The 17130-nt window shown below is 35.8% G+C and overlaps 1 protein-coding gene across 3 annotated transcripts; it reads left to right on the top strand.

The window, feature by feature from the left end:
* Positions 1-1608: 1608 nt before the first annotated feature.
* RB195_007380 (uncharacterized protein) lies at positions 1609-12073 on the top strand (the record flags this gene model as incomplete). Of its 3 annotated transcripts, XM_064180971.1 has the most annotated exons (6): positions 1609-1677; positions 3473-3583; positions 4075-4242; positions 9928-10047; positions 10509-10613; positions 11927-12073. In XM_064180971.1, 6 exons carry the CDS (start codon positions 1609-1611, stop codon positions 12071-12073), a joined length of 720 nt encoding a protein of 239 aa, XP_064037800.1. The 3 variants fall into 3 exon arrangements, with proteins under 3 accessions (XP_064037800.1, XP_064037801.1, XP_064037802.1); XM_064180972.1 differs by lacking the exons at positions 9928-10047; positions 10509-10613; positions 11927-12073 and adding an exon at positions 5822-6805; XM_064180973.1 differs by lacking the exons at positions 1609-1677; positions 3473-3583; positions 4075-4242 and having other exon boundaries at positions 9955-10047.
* Positions 12074-17130: the final 5057 nt, after the last annotated feature.

Here is a 17130-nt window from a genome sequence, read left to right on the forward strand (position 1 = left end):
TATTATTACAGTATAGCATTGGGCATATTTAAATTTAAAATACATAAGCAGCCTGGATATAATTAAGGATCTTGTTCTAGTTAGATATTTTGGGTTAAACGATAGCACCACGGTTAAGTGATGGTGTTTGGTAATTCACTCCACGTTTCTGGTTATTTACTACATAAAAAATAGCAATCAATAAAATAATTAAGCTTTCCTCTTGTCCTGATTTCTGGATCAGGACCGCACGAATCTATATAGTTTATCCTTTTTGTGCCCACATTTTAAATTTAAAAATGCTACTATGTATTATGCATATTTGTATTTTTATTTAAATAAATTTAAAGAAAAATAATCCACTGTAAAACCAGGATTATGTTCTGGCGGCATCTTATCACCAACGCAACGCACAGAAAGCCTTATTCACACACCATCACCGTTCACTACGGGCTTCCGGCTTTTTCCGGGTCCTAGTAATCCGTCCGTGGTCCTTTGCTTATTTTTTCTAAACATTACTACCATTGAATCACCACCATCTGTCTCTAGGACACCCTAAGCTCAATCAATACCTATTATTAATGTGAAAGAAGTAAGACAGTTTCTCTTTCGCATCATTATACTTATCATTTCTTATATAAAAACAAAATGCCTATATTCTTCTATTGGCGTCACCTTGGAATTGTGGAAAAATCTAACAAACACTCATAATTACTCCACTTATTTTGTCATTATGATATTTTGTTATGTTTTAAGACAAAAGTGACAATATGTGTAAACAGAAACACTCGACATGTTCCGATTAGCTGATTTCGTTTTATTCTATTTTTCCTTTTCCTCCGTTTCCTTTCCCTTCTTCATTGCACTTTTGCCAGTAAATCTTTGTGATCTACACACATATTTGGAGCAACCAATCGAATTCTAGTAAACTTCTATCAGTATCGATTCGTGACTACAATTTTCGAAAAAATTTCATGCCTCTGTTCCTGAACCATTCTGGAAAATGTAAATTATACAGTATGATAGAAATTAGTTTAAAAATATGCTAGTTTTAATACATATGTATTTCATTTATTACCGTTTATTTCACTTTTTTCCTGGTTTAACGCATTAAAAAATAGCTCAAAAAGACCACTTAGCTTTTTTTTCCCTGATGTTTACATATTTACTTGCTTATTTCTTACTTAGATATTTATACTGAAAATCTTAGTCGATCTCTGTTTTCATTACTATCCATATCCGGGAAATCCGAGAAGGACATATCCGAGAAATTCGAAAATGTTCTTGACGTTCACATTGAGAGGTTGAGAGTCTACCTTATTTAGGATCGTTAGTCTTTCTATTGTTTATCTTTGGAATGTTTCCACCTTTTCCGAATAAAACCTCCAAAAATCTCAGAGTACCGCCCGGTTCCTTTGGTGTCCCTTTGTTTTTGTGAGTCTATTCCCGTTCATTGTCCTTAATTCTTTATACGATCCTCATCACATCAAATAATATGTGTACATTAAATGTGTTTGCGTGTGTGTGCGCGCCAGCGAAATCATTCAAATACGAATAGATATGAATTTAAATGATCATCGTAGGAACAGAAGAACGTCCGAGGAGCGATCGAATCGTCGCGGGGGGGCCATGAAGTCCCCTGTGCGACTCCTCGAAAAGGCTCATTCCATACTATTTCAATTTTCTCGACAACTACAGGTTTGTGAACTGATTTTTATTCGTCGTTTTGTGATGAAGAATTCAATTAGACGGCAGGGAGCCGTCGAACTTCGTGGACTACTTTGTTGTTCGTCGATTTAGTCTAGGTTCGTACCCGTGGTTTGAGTTCAAGGTGAAATGATGAGGACGAATCAGACCTGTCTGGATTGTTGTCCCTCATTCGAATCAAATTATTAAAGTACATTTTCTTGTCCAAAGTTTTGTTTAAATAGTAGATAGAAGATATTTTTGATATGATGATGTTAGATAATATTAGATATTTTTTCTCAGAAATTTCCAGCACTTGAAGTGAGCGGTGTGGGAATTTCTATCTTAATTCTTAAATTTTCTTAAAAATTTTCATTTATTTTTCCACGGTTTTTTCTTAAGCTCCAAATCCTTCCAAAATAAAGTGTTTGCGAAGAGTTCTTGGATACAGTCCACGATACGTTTAATTACTAAATTTATATGCATTTGTATTTTATTTATATTCTATTTTTATGCGTACACAATTATTTATTACATTTTATTTTTATATTCATTGTTGTATTATTAGCATTATATTTCATATTAGTATTACTTTATCCATGTGCGACTTTCGATAAACCTCGGCATGTTGATGCTTCAATAATTGCTTCCTTTAATTGACCTTCTAATTATTTAATTTAATTTAATTTACTTCATGTCCGGGTCAATTAAAGAAAACAATTATTACTTTATCTATATTATTATGCATTATTATTATATTATTATGTGCATTTGTTTATATATTATAGATATTTAATTTTTATACGCATCAAAATTATTAATTTGCAATTATTATATATATGTATATTTAATTAACAGTCGACACATTTTCTTAAGCTAATATGAGAGTTTAAATAACACCTTTTGTTCAAAACTATTTATTTATTTTCAACCTATGTATTTTTTAAGAAAGAGGTCACGAACAACTGCTGTGTCGCGCCTACTGTAGCTTAAGGTGGAGGATTAATGCTAAACCGCGAAAACTGTTATAGTACGAGTTTTTCTACACGACTTCTGACGTGGCGCGATTAGGTGACACTGATTCTGGCCTCCTCTCCTGACCATCGTTTTCACTCCGCCCTTTAATAACGGTTTGTAAACTACCCGCGCTATTCTACTGTATCATTCTTCGGGAAATCTTCGCATTTTTTCCTTCTGTGTCCTAAAATCACATCCACATCCGGATGGTCCACCGGCCACCTTAGGCTTGCTTAGGCTTATGTAGCTTAGGCTTATTTTGCCTTAGGCGAGCCCGCATCTCTACAGATTGCATTTTTTTCTGCCCGGTTTGGGTAACAAATTGTGAAAATTGGACCCATTTCTTTCAGAAAACCCTCAAATCCCTCCTCTACCACTTTATTAAATCATCTTTACTAAGTTTCGAATTTTATTAAATTTTTTCATCTTATTTATAACAGCGAAATTTCTTCCATTCAAAGTAAAAACTTTCTTTTTCGTATAAAGATATCGCAGTAGAAATGATATATGGGTGGTAGTTCGAATGGAATTTGCCCTTTTAATGGGCCGAGATAAGGACGGGTTTTCCGAAGTTGCGTGCGATCGTTGCGGATCACACGCACCGCGAACGAATTCACGTACACCTTTCATTTATACGAACGAACGATTACTTTCTGGGGGAACTGCTATGAAATGAAGTTCTCTATTTTATAGTAAAGTTTTTAGAATATTTTTTGGTGAGTTTGAATATTTTTTTTGATGGATCTGTCTCACAATTTCCCAGTTTTTTCTGCACAATTATCACTTTCAGATGGCTGAATCTGTAAAAAAACGGGATACGTCAAGATGTTGTGGTGTTGTTCATGTTCGAACGTTTGCTCTGATTATTGTCCTACTGGAAATCGCGTTTCTTATTTATCAGGTGACCCACTTTCTTAGAAATTTCGGATAAGAGTGCAAAAAACAATAAATATTTTCACTAATTCAATAACAACAATATTAGAACAATTACAATATACATTCAACGATAACAAACAATGATTTCGAAAAAAATAAACAAGGATTTCAAATTGCAGCAAAAAAAAACTATTTATTAATTGTCAATATTTACTATTATTATTATTATTATTATTATTATTATTATTATTATTATTATTATTACTACTATTATTATTATTATTATTATTATTATTATTATTATTATTATTATTATTATTATTATTATTATTATTATTATTATTTATTAAGAGCTGTTCCACGTCCCTAAGCATCCCATGCTAACATCAACATCCAGAGACATTAACCTTTTTCCTTTTTAATTCGACAAAAAAGGCTACGTTGAGAAAATTCCATTGTGGAAATACGCTACGATCCTTAGATCTCCAGCTCATATCTTATCCCCATCGTATTTAGAGCATGCTTGCAACGTCATATGTGTTCTCAGCCTCTTCGTCGAATCACGGCCTCTTGGCTACCGTATACAGCTTGGCTGTACTTGTTGCATGGGTGGCTGTAACTCTTCTTCTACTTGGTATTCTATGTCAAATACCAACCTTACTTGTGCCACATATGTTGATGCAGGTTTGTTTATTTTTTTCGTCAATCTTAAATATGTATACCACCAGAACAGTGATCTACACCGTTGATACTGAAAATGCTGCATGATAATAAAAGCAAATGTACAGTCGGATCAAAACGAGCTGACTTGTGATGCAATTGCGTACTCATGGTGCGATTGTGGTAGAGCGTTCAGCTCCGCAACCCTATTGGATACGAGTAGGGTCCCACCACGCGAGTGCAACCGCTTGCGAAACTTGTGGGCTAAAGTGATGTGAGGTAAAGTGTAGTTGGAGGAGGAGGAGGGGAGGGTGAGGGTAGAAAGGGCACTCATGTGCGCTATTATTTCTTTAACTCCTTTCTTTTTGTAATGTCCTTTTTTGGAAGTGTAACTTCCTTTTTCTCTCTTAGTAGCTTTAGCCTACATGTCCTAAATCCTCAAAGACTTATGCTTAGGTTTTAAAGCTCCGACTGACTTAGTTATTTACTTCCATGGATAAGAGCGCACTTGAGTGCCTCCTACGAGCCACCAAAACTAAATTTTTACCTTAATTTGCATACTCAGCATAAGCCTGAATAATCACATCTAATATTTCTAGTAGAATATTTAAAAACATCGAAAAAAACGCTTCTTCTCACAAAATTTATTTCTTCGATTGGAGAACAGAGGAATTATTTTCAAAGATTTTGTTTTCGAATTTCGGATGGTTGTTCGAAATCAGAGTGGTACGATATATTTACAGTGATAAAGTGTGTGTCCGGCGTTAATCAATCCGCTTGGGGCCCGCCACCACATTCACCGTCAATTCAGAATCGTTTGAGGTTTACAAACGTGTAACTGGCCTCTGCAATAACTTGCGGTGGCTACCGGATGTGTCAAGCCAGTGTTTTCATTCCACAGACGAGTCTGGTACCAATTTATCGACCATGGGGAGGTGAAAGGCTTGGTGAGCACTAGGGCGGATTCGAACCTCCGATCGATCACGTGGACAGCGGAACCTCTTACTGACCGCGCTATACCTGCCATTACAGTGGTCATCTCAAAAAAAAGTCACAGAGGTTAAGTTGTTCTAGTTAAGGCCATCTCCTGCGCACTATCGTGTGCTATTTCATCTTTGAACAATCAGTCCACATTCCATGTCAGAATGTTCTGCAATTCAATGAAATTTTTACAATTCTTTTACATATGACCTCCTAACAAAACATTTTTACTTTTGTAATGGTTTCGACGGGATGCAGATGATAACTAAAGAGTCGCATTAATGTATTCTTTTATTAGTTATTAATTATTATTTCATTACCACTGTTAATTATTATCATCGTTTCATTTTATTATTTATTTTAGTGCAATTTTACGTCACATAAAGCTAGCGAATCTATTGTTTTCTAAGTTAAAACAGCTTTCGTGCACAGCAACTAAGGGAATTAACCTCCTTTTACCTAAATTTTATTTATTAATCATGTTTACTTACGCAAAATTTGCCTCTTTGTGTTGAACATAGTTTTAAAAAAGTTCTAGAAGCATTTTCTTGCAATGTCTGCAGTTCTCTCTTAAATGTGTCATTTGTTCAATGTAGAAACGAATGCACTGCCGCATCCCTAGCGAATTGATACGCCAAAGACTTTATCCGTTCACTTTTATTATATTTACTATTTATTATTATTATTATTATTATTATTATTATTATTATTATTATTATTATTATTATTATTATTATTATTATTATTATTATTATTATTATTATTATTATTATTATTATTATTATTATTATTATTATTATTATTATTATTATTATTATTATTATTATTATTATTATTATTATTATTATTATTATTATTATTATTATTATTATTATTATTATTATTATTATTATTATTATTATTATTATTATTATTATTATTATTATTATTATTATTATTATTATTATTATTATTATTATTATTATTATTATTATTATTATTATTATTATTATTATTATTATTATTATTATTATTATTATTATTATTATTATTATTATTATTATTATTATTATTATTATTATTATTATTATTATTATTATTATTATTATTATTATTATTATTATTATTATTATTATTATTATTATTATTATTATTATTATTATTATTATTATTATTATTATTATTATTATTATTATTATTATTATTATTATTATTATTATTATTATTATTATTATTATTATTATTATTATTATTATTATTATTATTATTATTATTATTATTATTATTATTATTATTATTATTATTATTATTATTATTATTATTATTTATTATTATTATTATTATTATTATTATTATTATTATTATTATTATTATTATTATTATTATTATTATTATTATTATTATTATTATTATTATTATTATTATTATTATTATTATTATTATTATTATTATTATTATTATTATTATTATTATTATTATTATTATTATTATTATTATTATTATTATTATTATTATTATTATTATTATTATTATTGACAATTATTTCCTCCTTTCCCTAGGAAGCATCTCCAATCGTTTAGCTTCCATGTTTCGGAACACAAACCCTATATATAGCAACATACGGTAAGTGAAAGAAAATTGAACGATTCCCGAACAGAAAAGACAGATAATTGTATTTAATAAAGTAGTAAAAAAAAGAGTAACTGTTTCCTTTTACGCTTTTTTTTGTGGGGCAAACTGTGGATAAAACAGCTGAAAGCAGGGAAAGCAGTGTCGAAGGGAAAGCCAGATGCTGAACATTAATTGTAGCCAATTTGCGGCGAATAACTGGATGAGATTAAGCGAATGTTTTCTGTCGCTTAATCTCTTTGCTTTGCATGAATGAGGGATGGAAAGGATTTTCGAGGCGAGGGAACAAAGTGAATCCTGTTAGTAACTGTGGTGAAAGAATCGTTTGATACTCGAGCTCCATTCAGCTCGAGTCATTTCCCGCCCCTGACCCTGGATCTAATTCCTAGCTATCAGTTAAAATATGTTCATATACCTTTCCAGTAATCTTCACTCATCTGAACTGCTCTCATTTTTCAGGTGAAAGAGGGTGTGTGGGATTTTTTTTAAGCTCCCTTTTTGGAACTTTTCTTTCGTAAATAATACCAACAACAATTCCCAGCCTTTCATCCTTCCGGGGTCGATAAATTGGTCCCAGACTTGTCTGAGAGCATAAAACACTTACTTAAAGGCATCACCCCACGAATATAAAAAACGGCCCTGAAGATACGGCTTCGAGCGTTCCAGCGCGCTATTTTCCTCAACGAGTTCGATTGGAGCGCGCCAGCCTTGTGCACAGGGCCGTTTTTTTACGGCAATTAGGAAGAAATGGATGGAATCACCCACCTCTCCATAATCTACGATTCCGTACATGAATACTCTACCTAAAATCTGTACCACCTCAGATTAGTTGGGTGATGCCTTTAACCTTTTTAAACTTCTTCAACTTTAACGTTGTTTAACACTTTCACTGTGACATCATACTAATCAGTAAGGGTAAGTGGAGTGGTGTAGTGCAGTCAGCAAGAGGTTCCGCTGTGGCTGCGTGATCGATAGGAGGTTCGATTCCACCTTAGTGCAAACCACGCCTTCCATCCCTCCGGAGTCGATAAATGACTTAGCCATGATCCTATTCAATAAAGAATTTCGGTATTTCTTGACGATGAACAATTTCATGATGGTAGTGGTTATCAGGCTACTCCGACGTTCACGATTAACAAGGGCCCTTTGGTGTGGTAGTTTTCCATAAACTATCGTTGTCCTGAGAAAAGGTATAGCGCAGTCGATAAGAGGTTCCGCTGTCAACACGACGTATAGGAGGTTCAAATCTGCCCCGGTATCAACCAGGCCCTTCATCCCTCTGGGGTCTGGATAAATTGGTATCAGACTTGTCTGGGAGGATAAAAACACTGACTTGACCCGTCGGCTGGGTCCCACAAGTCATTATATAGGACAGTTACATGTTCGTAAACCTCAAACGATTCTGAATTGAAGTGAATGTGGGGCGCATCCCAAGCGGATTGATTAACGCCAGACACTTCATCCTTTATCCTTTAATAAGAATGAGAAAGTAAAATATAACTATAATATAAGTAGTAAAGTAAGACGAAATATAAGAATATGAAAAAATAAGAAGAGTTAATGTCGGTGACCTTTAAAATTGACTTCAAATTCCTGAGAACCCGATAAAATTGTGAACGAGAATATGAAATCCATCATTTTTTGTGTCCATATGAAATATTTATGTGAATTTTGCGAAATATGTACAGACTTGTCTGGAAGGATTAAAAAAAAACACTGACTTGTGGCATCGGCTAGCCCCCGCAAGTCATTCTAAGACTGTGCTCGAGTTCATAAACCTCAAACGGAATCTAATTTGAACGCCGAACAAGTAGGCGCATCCCCGTAGGGATTGACCAACTTTATCCTTAATCATGCTAAACAGGTATCGCCTAAAAACCTTAGAATTACCAACATATATGTGAACGTAACTGAATTAAACAACCGGGAACCTGTTTCTAACGATGTTGTCCCATTTTAGTTTTATCTTAGGAGTAACCCATTAAATCAGGAAATCTCTAAAGTTGACACAGTAAAGATTCTCGTTTATTAGATCCTCGCTCTTATTCACTGCGTCATTTACGCATTTCTAGAAATTTTTTTGAGGTCAAAATTTTAACATTCTATTACTTTTCGCTAACGAAAATTTTTGATAGTTTTAACTTTTTTATAATTTGCTTTTTATATTCATTTTTGGTAAATGTTTTTCAATTATTTATAACTAATTTATTTATTTACAATTGATTTCTATTATTTTTCGCTAACGAAAACTAGTCGCTGACTTCATTTTCTATGGTGCGCTATGGTTGCAAAAAGTTAGGGAACGGTTGCAGCTAACTGGTTCCGGCTGTTCGATCCGTGGATGATAATCTATTTGTCAAAAACACTTCTAAATGTAAAAAAACTTCATTCACCGGTACTCGCTCTCCTTGAGTCACTGACAATCCTTCGAAACGAATGGAAACATTGAAGCGGAGAGAATTTTCAAGAAAGGTTAAATTAGCAAAATTTTACCTTGCAGAGAAATGAAAACTAATTAGAAATAAGAATTAATTAGAAATTCTTGGTGAACTAAATAAAAGGAGGAGTATTTGAGGATTTTAAAAAAATGGACTACATTTTTTCATTTCCTCCTTTTTCACTTCATTTTTCTTGAAAGAATAAATCGAACGCAATCAATCTCACCTTCTATTTTATATCACATTATTATTATTATTTTAGTCGCTAACAGGTCCGCTATGGCCGCACGCTCGATGGCTCGAATCCGTCCTCGTGCTCACAAAACCTTTCATTCTTCCATGGTCGATAAATTGGTACCAGACTTGTCTGGGAGGATAAAAACACTGACTTGACCCTCAAACGATTCTGAATTGAAGTGAACGTGGGGGCGCATCCCAAGCGGATTGATTAACGCCAGAAACTTTGTCCTTATCCTTCATGAGTGAGAGAGGGAGTAACAAACAATTCGCGCATTTTCGAGAAATTTCTTAAGAGTCGTTGTCGAAATAGTCGGAAAAAAGGAAATCGAAAAATTTTATTTTTCGCGGTAGCCGCGGTAACCTGAGTAGAACTAATTTCATTTTTTCCACTTGAAAATTTTCTTTTTTTTTCGCTATTTTATTTCTTAGAGTAAATTTTAAGGTGCTCTTTGTGATTGCACAGCTTAGCATGGCGCTGTTCGCCGTTTATGCTGTCGTCGCCGGCACGGCGTTACAAGTCAGGATAGCCGTAGTTAGTGCTGAACACACGAGTCTCCTGCAGGTATATCTGAACACTAAATTTTTCACCGGTCGCTATTATTAAGGCTCATCACAAATGTCCCGGACACTGAATTTCATAGAAATCGAAAAAATTAGTTGTCTACCTAGTTTCAGAACTATTTTTAGTTCCATGAGAATCAAAAAATTGGATCCCTACATAAATTTCTCACAAATCGCTAGCATAAAGGCTCATTGCAAATGAATCGGACATTGAATTCTATAGAAATCAAAGAAATTGGATCCCTACCTTAATTTCGGTTGCGTGGATGACTCGGTTGATTGAATCAAGAATTGGATCCTCCTTATTTGAGTTTTTAGTTCCATGGGAATCAAAAAATTTGATCCCTACATAAATTTCTCACGAATCGCTAGCATAAAGGCTCATTATAAATGACTCGGACATTGAATTCTATAGAAATCAAAGAAATTGGATCCCTACCTTAATTTCAGAACTATTTTCAGGACTCAATGGATACTTCATCGTTCAAAGTATCGTTCGTTTCGGGTTTTCTCACGGGTCTATTGGTCTTGATTATCGTTGGATATTTTATTGGTGCTCTATTCAGTGTAAGTGAATTTTTAGTTACTATGTAACACATTCAATAGGTTCAGTAAAATTATTTGTTTACATTACGTCACATACATCGCTGATTAGCGAACTCGCTGACTTTCATTTTTTTTCTCTGAAAAATATCAGGAAAAGAATAATCACTACAATCCTGTTCCAGGGATCCTTTTTCTCCTGATATTATTTAAAAAAAATTAAGGTTTCCATCCTACATTCAGGATTGTCAATATTTGCTTTATCAATTCTTTGACTTTGAAGTACATATATCCTGTGATTCGGGATGAGCGGATTTTCAAACCAGCGGAATAAGTTATGTAATGATAAATAATTTTGACGTGAAATTTTGCTACCGTACTTATTTCCGATGTTTTCATGTTGATCTTTGATTTTACTTTTTTTTTATTTCTAGCGTTCATAACACAAGTTTTCTTCCCCATTACAGATTGGGATTTGAAATTTTTCCTTTAGTCAAAAAGCCAAGTCAAGTCACTCTTCAGTCAGCAATATTCGTGAAGCTAGCTAGGATCAGACAGTTAGACTTTTAAAAAAAAGCAAATTATCAGAAACATCGTGCACTTATTCTTCCTATTCTATGAAGACCTTTTTTAAATCGGTAACAACGAGAATAAAACGAAATTTCTTGATTCGTTTTATTTTTTGTTTTTATTATTTATTATTAATTCAACTAATTTTATATATTTGTTATTTATTTTATTTTATTTATATTTATCGTCATTATGGATTTTTTTATTAATTACTTATTTGAGTTACCGGCTTCTCCACATTTACAGAAAGTCAACAAATCCGTCGCCACGTATCTTCCACAAAGTATTTGTTCGTTCTGAAAACTGAAGATTACAGTAAAAGCGCCGATTTAGAATTAACCAATCGATATTTGGTATTCTATTGAAATTATTATTGAAATTTGGGCAATTATTCAACAAAACAGAGATAAGACACGTTTGCCCAACCCCGCTCGAAAAAAAAAGATTCTTCATTAATCACTTAGTCGTACATTTTCCGAAGTAAACTTAATAAAAAAAGTGATTTATCAAGTCCTGGGAACCTCATGTAAAATTTTTTTTTCACAATATATACTTTAGTTCGAATTATCTTCTTATAATTTGAAATAACGAAAAAGAAATCTAACAACACCATCAGTCTCAGCCTACAATATTTTTTGCGTTCTTTGAATTGGATATAGAAGTTGTAGTGATTTTAACATGGAAATAAAGATAAGAAAAGAGAAAATAACATAATAGAAAAAGTAGGGATGATAAATAAGGTAAATACTTCTTTTTTTATTTTACAGATCTGGTGTTTTAACGTTGTGTTGGACTGTTATCGATGGATAGGATACCAACTGGAAGAGAAAAGTCGAGCTCTCAGTCGTAAGGATATCCCGATCTCGAGTGTTGATGCAAAGCCGGTCACCGTAATTCATGCCACAGACTTTTGATTCGTTATATTTCCACTTCGCGCCAGCCAATATGATCGTGCCATGCTCCTCTGCAGCTCGTTACTGTACTCCGGTATCTTCCCCTCCCTATCAGTGCCTTATTGTTGTTCAATTCATGCAAGCATCGGTTTTCTGTGATATTCCTACCTTTACGGGTATTGAAAAGAGTTTATGATGATACTTAAGCACTTAATGGAAGAAACTACAAGTGCCAGGTCCGGTCCTGTTGGGGATTCGTGATTTAATCTTCAATTATGTCGCTAATAAATTTTAAAATTTCATTTCTTGAATAATTTATTACGTCCTATGTTCAGGTCAGAAAATATTAGATGGATAGAAGTTTCGGTTTAAACTTGAGTTCAACAAGAAACGTAACTCAACTCGCATCAAGGACCACCTAAAAAGAAAGTAAACAGTAATTTCCTAGCCGGGATTGTGCTCTGAGTCAACTCGACACCCTCACGTTGTAAGAGCTTACGAATATCTGACCCCTTACTATCGATGGATATTTGGTTCTTCACAGATACTGGATGGCATAGGAATCTAAAGGTCGGTGAAAAACGACACAAACTTTCTTCGCATGAAAAAACGGTCCATAGAGGAGCTGTGTGCTGCCCACAGGAAGAAAAAAGAGGACCACTTTACAAAATACCAGTGAACGAAAAAATACGTAAATTTGTGTGAGTATAAAATGTACTGGAATGTATGTGGTAAGAACAAATAAATAAAAACAGGTTACGCCAACTTTCAAATGATTCTTGAAGACTTTTAAGAATTATTGCAAAATTGAAGGGAGTGGAGTGGAGTGCACAAGTATTAGGTTAAGAAATGAGTAGTCAGCATCACTTTCTCCAATCTGAAAAATTCACATAAACATGAAGATCATCTTCAAAACGTTATACATCGTCCTTACCCTACAAGATTTTATTATTCTGATTATTTATTATTATTCTGATTATTTTTATTATTTGTTGTAAGGTGGGTGTAACGCAGTCAGTAAGAGCCCCCACTGTGTCTGCACGATCGATCGATGGTTCAAAACCACCTTAGTGCAAACCATGTCCTTCATCCGTTCAGAGTCGACAAATTATAATAGTACCGGACTTGTCTGGGAGGATAAAAATACTGACTTGACACATCGGCCGCAAGCGCGTTCATAAACCTTAAAATTCAGCATACCACGAATCTGACGAAGTGAGGGAATGCGCCGAGAAAGCTAGAGATGGGGTTGTAGATTACTGGATTGGGTTGGTTCCACTGAACCCTCATAATCGTCCTAAAAAACGGCGTCAAAGACCCCGTTTTTCACGACGATTTCAGCTGAAACGCGCCACCCTTGATTGATCAAAGCCTCGGCTTTATCCTTTGATGCAAAATTGAACCGTTCTCTGGAAGGAAAAGAAGTCAAAATTATGGGAATTATTATGATAAGAGCGGGTGTGGCGCAGTCGGTTAGAGGTCCGTTGTAGCCACACGGTCGAGGGTTCAAAAACGCCCTAGTGCAAACCAAGCCTTTCATCCCCAGCTTCAATGTACATACGGAGAGCCAGATAGGCATAGATGCAAAATAAGAGGTTGGTTGCTTGTTTGACTCATTTTTCTTCTTTTCTGTTTCCTGCCACTTTTTGGTGCTGATCACGACTTGACAAGGACCAGTTTACGCTGTAAGAAACAACGTGCACGGGATTGATTAACCCTATGGGGATGTGCCCACATTTTCGACTTTATTTGAGAACCGTTGGAGGTTTCATGAACAAGTTTGCAGCGTTACAATGACGTGCACGACTTGCCGGGACGAGCCGATATGTCAAGTCAGTGTTTTTATTCTCCCAGGCAAGTCTGGTACTAATTTATCGACCTCGGAGAGATGAAAGGATTGATTGACACTAAGAAGGTTTCGAACCATCAATCGATCATGTGGGCACTGCCGAACCTTTCACTTTGAATGCGTCACCACCTGCTTACTGGTTATTTATATCTGCAAGTCATGCGCCATCCTCCCACACCTTCAGAGACTGTCCTGAGACGACCGTTGAAGGGGGAGAGTTATAGACATGTATACATCGGTCTCTCAACACTAATCTTTAAAACTAAAAAAAAAACACGTGCTGGACAGAATTCTTTCCGCTTACAGCATAAGTGGAGCCTATAGCAGTGTCAGAACGATATGACACATGGTGCAGTTGCGTAAGCGGCTGCGCTCGAAGCGACGCGATGGGGCGTTGCGGTTGGTGCGGACCCACGCCAGCTCCATTCTTCGCTGCAGTTCGCGATGGTCCCATCTGGATTCAAACCGCTTTCTCTACCGCGTTTTGGCTCCATATCTGTTTTGCTGAAGTTGGGAGCAGGTGTAGCGCAGTCGGTAAAAGTTTCGCTGTCTACACGATCGATTGGAGGTTTGAATCCGCCCTAGTGCTCGCCAAACCTTTCAGCCCTCCGGGGTGGATAAAATGGTACCAGACTAGTCTGGGAGGATAAAATACTAATTTGACGCATCGGCTAGCCCGGGAAATCATTGAATAGGCCAGTTACACGGTCGTAAACTTCAAACGACTCTGAATTGAAGTGAACCTGCTGGCTCATCCCAAGCGGATTGATTAACGCCAAAAATTTTATCCTTTATCCTTTGTACAGCTCTAGTAGGCTGCGACGGAAGGGTCACATAAAATACGCTGATTATCTATCATAACGAAGATTTTGTCCCACGAAGCAAAAAGTGTATACGTAACTAAGTATTTTAGTGTATAGATAATTATAAGTAAGAAAGTTCCCTCAAACGGAAGCTGAATATGCAAACAGGACCATTATACCCGAATCACCCACCGTTTACACTCTATTGAACAGCTGCAGAAATTCATTCATACCTAATTATCTAACTACCGAATTTAAGAGGTAAATTAAGTAGCCGTTGAATTAGGCCACAAAGTGGGCCATTGAATTAGGCCGTAAAGTGGAATACCTAAAGAAGGACTTCTGCAAATTCGGAGAAACGTTGAACTGTTGTTTTTAATAGATACTTTATTTAGAGAAAAAATTATGGAGGTTATCGTGTAAGGATCGTGTTTTCTCTCAATTTCAATTTGAAAATTGAACAGAATCCTCCTTCCTGATACGCTATTATTGTCTTATCCTCCTCTCATAGGGATCCATAACGGGATCACTGTGCACCTGTACAAGACGAGAATAAGCTGAATCACTTTAGGATGGGACTATCAGGGGCAAATCCAATACTTATCGTTTATTGCCAGATGACAGCAAGTAAAAAAAATGGTGGTAATAAATTCCCTTGTGTAGTACTGTCATGTCCCGTCTTCGCAATCGACCGGAATATTTACTTATTCCTTTATTCACATACACCAAGAGAAAAAAAAACGGAACAGATTTGTCTGAGTAATTAAAAAAAAAAGAAAAATCGGCAACGTTGTTGTTAGTGGAATCTGGCGCAGTCTTTTACGTGGCGGATAGCACGTCCGACATGTAGTTCTCCTACTCCAGAAAGTGAAGAATCCTTTTATGATAGCTACTCTACAATACAGAACGCTTAAAATATAATGTAATGAAATAAATATATCGAAAGCAAAGCATAGATGGCCCGGTCACATTATGAGAAGAATGGACAGATGGACTGGAGAAACGTTAGGATGGTTCCTAAAAGTTGCTAAACGCCCTCGAGGGAGACCGCCGACGAGGTGGGGTGATGTGTTCGCTGCACGAATGGACCAGCTGAGAGCTCAGAAGGATACAGCTGAAGTACCTCGCCAACGTCACTTACAAAACTTCAGAGCACCTTGAATGCGAATTTCGAGGAAGCGAAATGACTGGAAAAAAATCCTGGGACCCGCATATTCAGTGGAGGCGGGTCATCTTGGTGTCTAAGTGAGCAAGTATATTGTTGTACAATTCATAGCTATTTGTCTAATTAGTTTTTACCGAGTTCAGTATTTATACGGTCAGGATAAAGCGACCTGAAGTCTGGTGTAGTCGTTCGGCGCGGCGAATTCAGCGGTTGCGATCGCGATGGGACCCTCACTAGTTCCACTCCTTACGGTCCAGCTAGAACCAGCAATGGGATCCAACCTCGATAGCGCAGCTTTGAGCGTAGCCGCTTATGCAACTCCTGCCTCAGGTCGTTCTCAACCGACCGTACAATGGAACTGCGGTTCGATATTTGCCGCCGTTACTATGGGATACCTATGATGGATATTTTATATTTATGTTGGATCTTATTGGATATTTTACTTGCAGCGCTGCTTCGTTCATTCACAATGTGTACCTCAAGTCTGTTTCCTACTGAACTTAATGTTTGCTCCAATTACCATCTGCTTGCAACCGACGTATTCCCCTGTAGTTATCATGAATCTCGGATAATACTATTGATGTTGACATTCATGTGGAACAAATCCATCACTCTTAAAAAAAAAACGCAGCTTTTTTTTAAGAGTGATGGATTTGTTCCACATGAATTCGCAAGCCGCTGTAGCTTGAATCCACTAAGTCGCCATTCACCTACTGCTTGATCAAAAGTAAACGAGTCGTTCCATACCCGAAAGATGAGGAAGAATGTGCAAAGGCTGTGGAGTGCTGATGCCTTCCAGAAAGTCATAACACTTCTCAGTACGCAGCAAAATAGCTATTCATACCTGCCGTTGACTTATTTTCAGCCCGTTGCAGTTATGGAAAAAGACCACCAAATCTATCTTCCAACTCTCCGAAATCCTATTGTTTCAACTCTTTTTTGTTTTCGTAATTGAATACCATTAATACTCCAAAGACAGTCCTATGTTCCTATTTCGGAGCATAATGATTCCTAATGTTTATGTTATCATATTGTCCTCTCCTTGTCGGATCATGTGGCTGATGGCAGGAGTTGCTCTTTTTTATACGCCGGAAACAGCTGGCAATTTCTGTTTGCTCTTAGCTTCATGGTGGTGGGTGTTGTGTACCGGTTAGAGGTTCCGCTTCCTGCACGATCGATCGGAGGTTCGAATCCACCCTAGTGCTTACCAAACCTTTCATCCGTCCGGAATCGATAAATTGGTACCAGACTTGTCTGGGAG

Source organism: Necator americanus, chromosome I (genome assembly GCF_031761385.1).
Source record: "Necator americanus strain Aroian chromosome I, whole genome shotgun sequence".
Classification (NCBI taxonomy): Eukaryota; Metazoa; Nematoda; class Chromadorea; order Rhabditida; family Ancylostomatidae; genus Necator; species Necator americanus.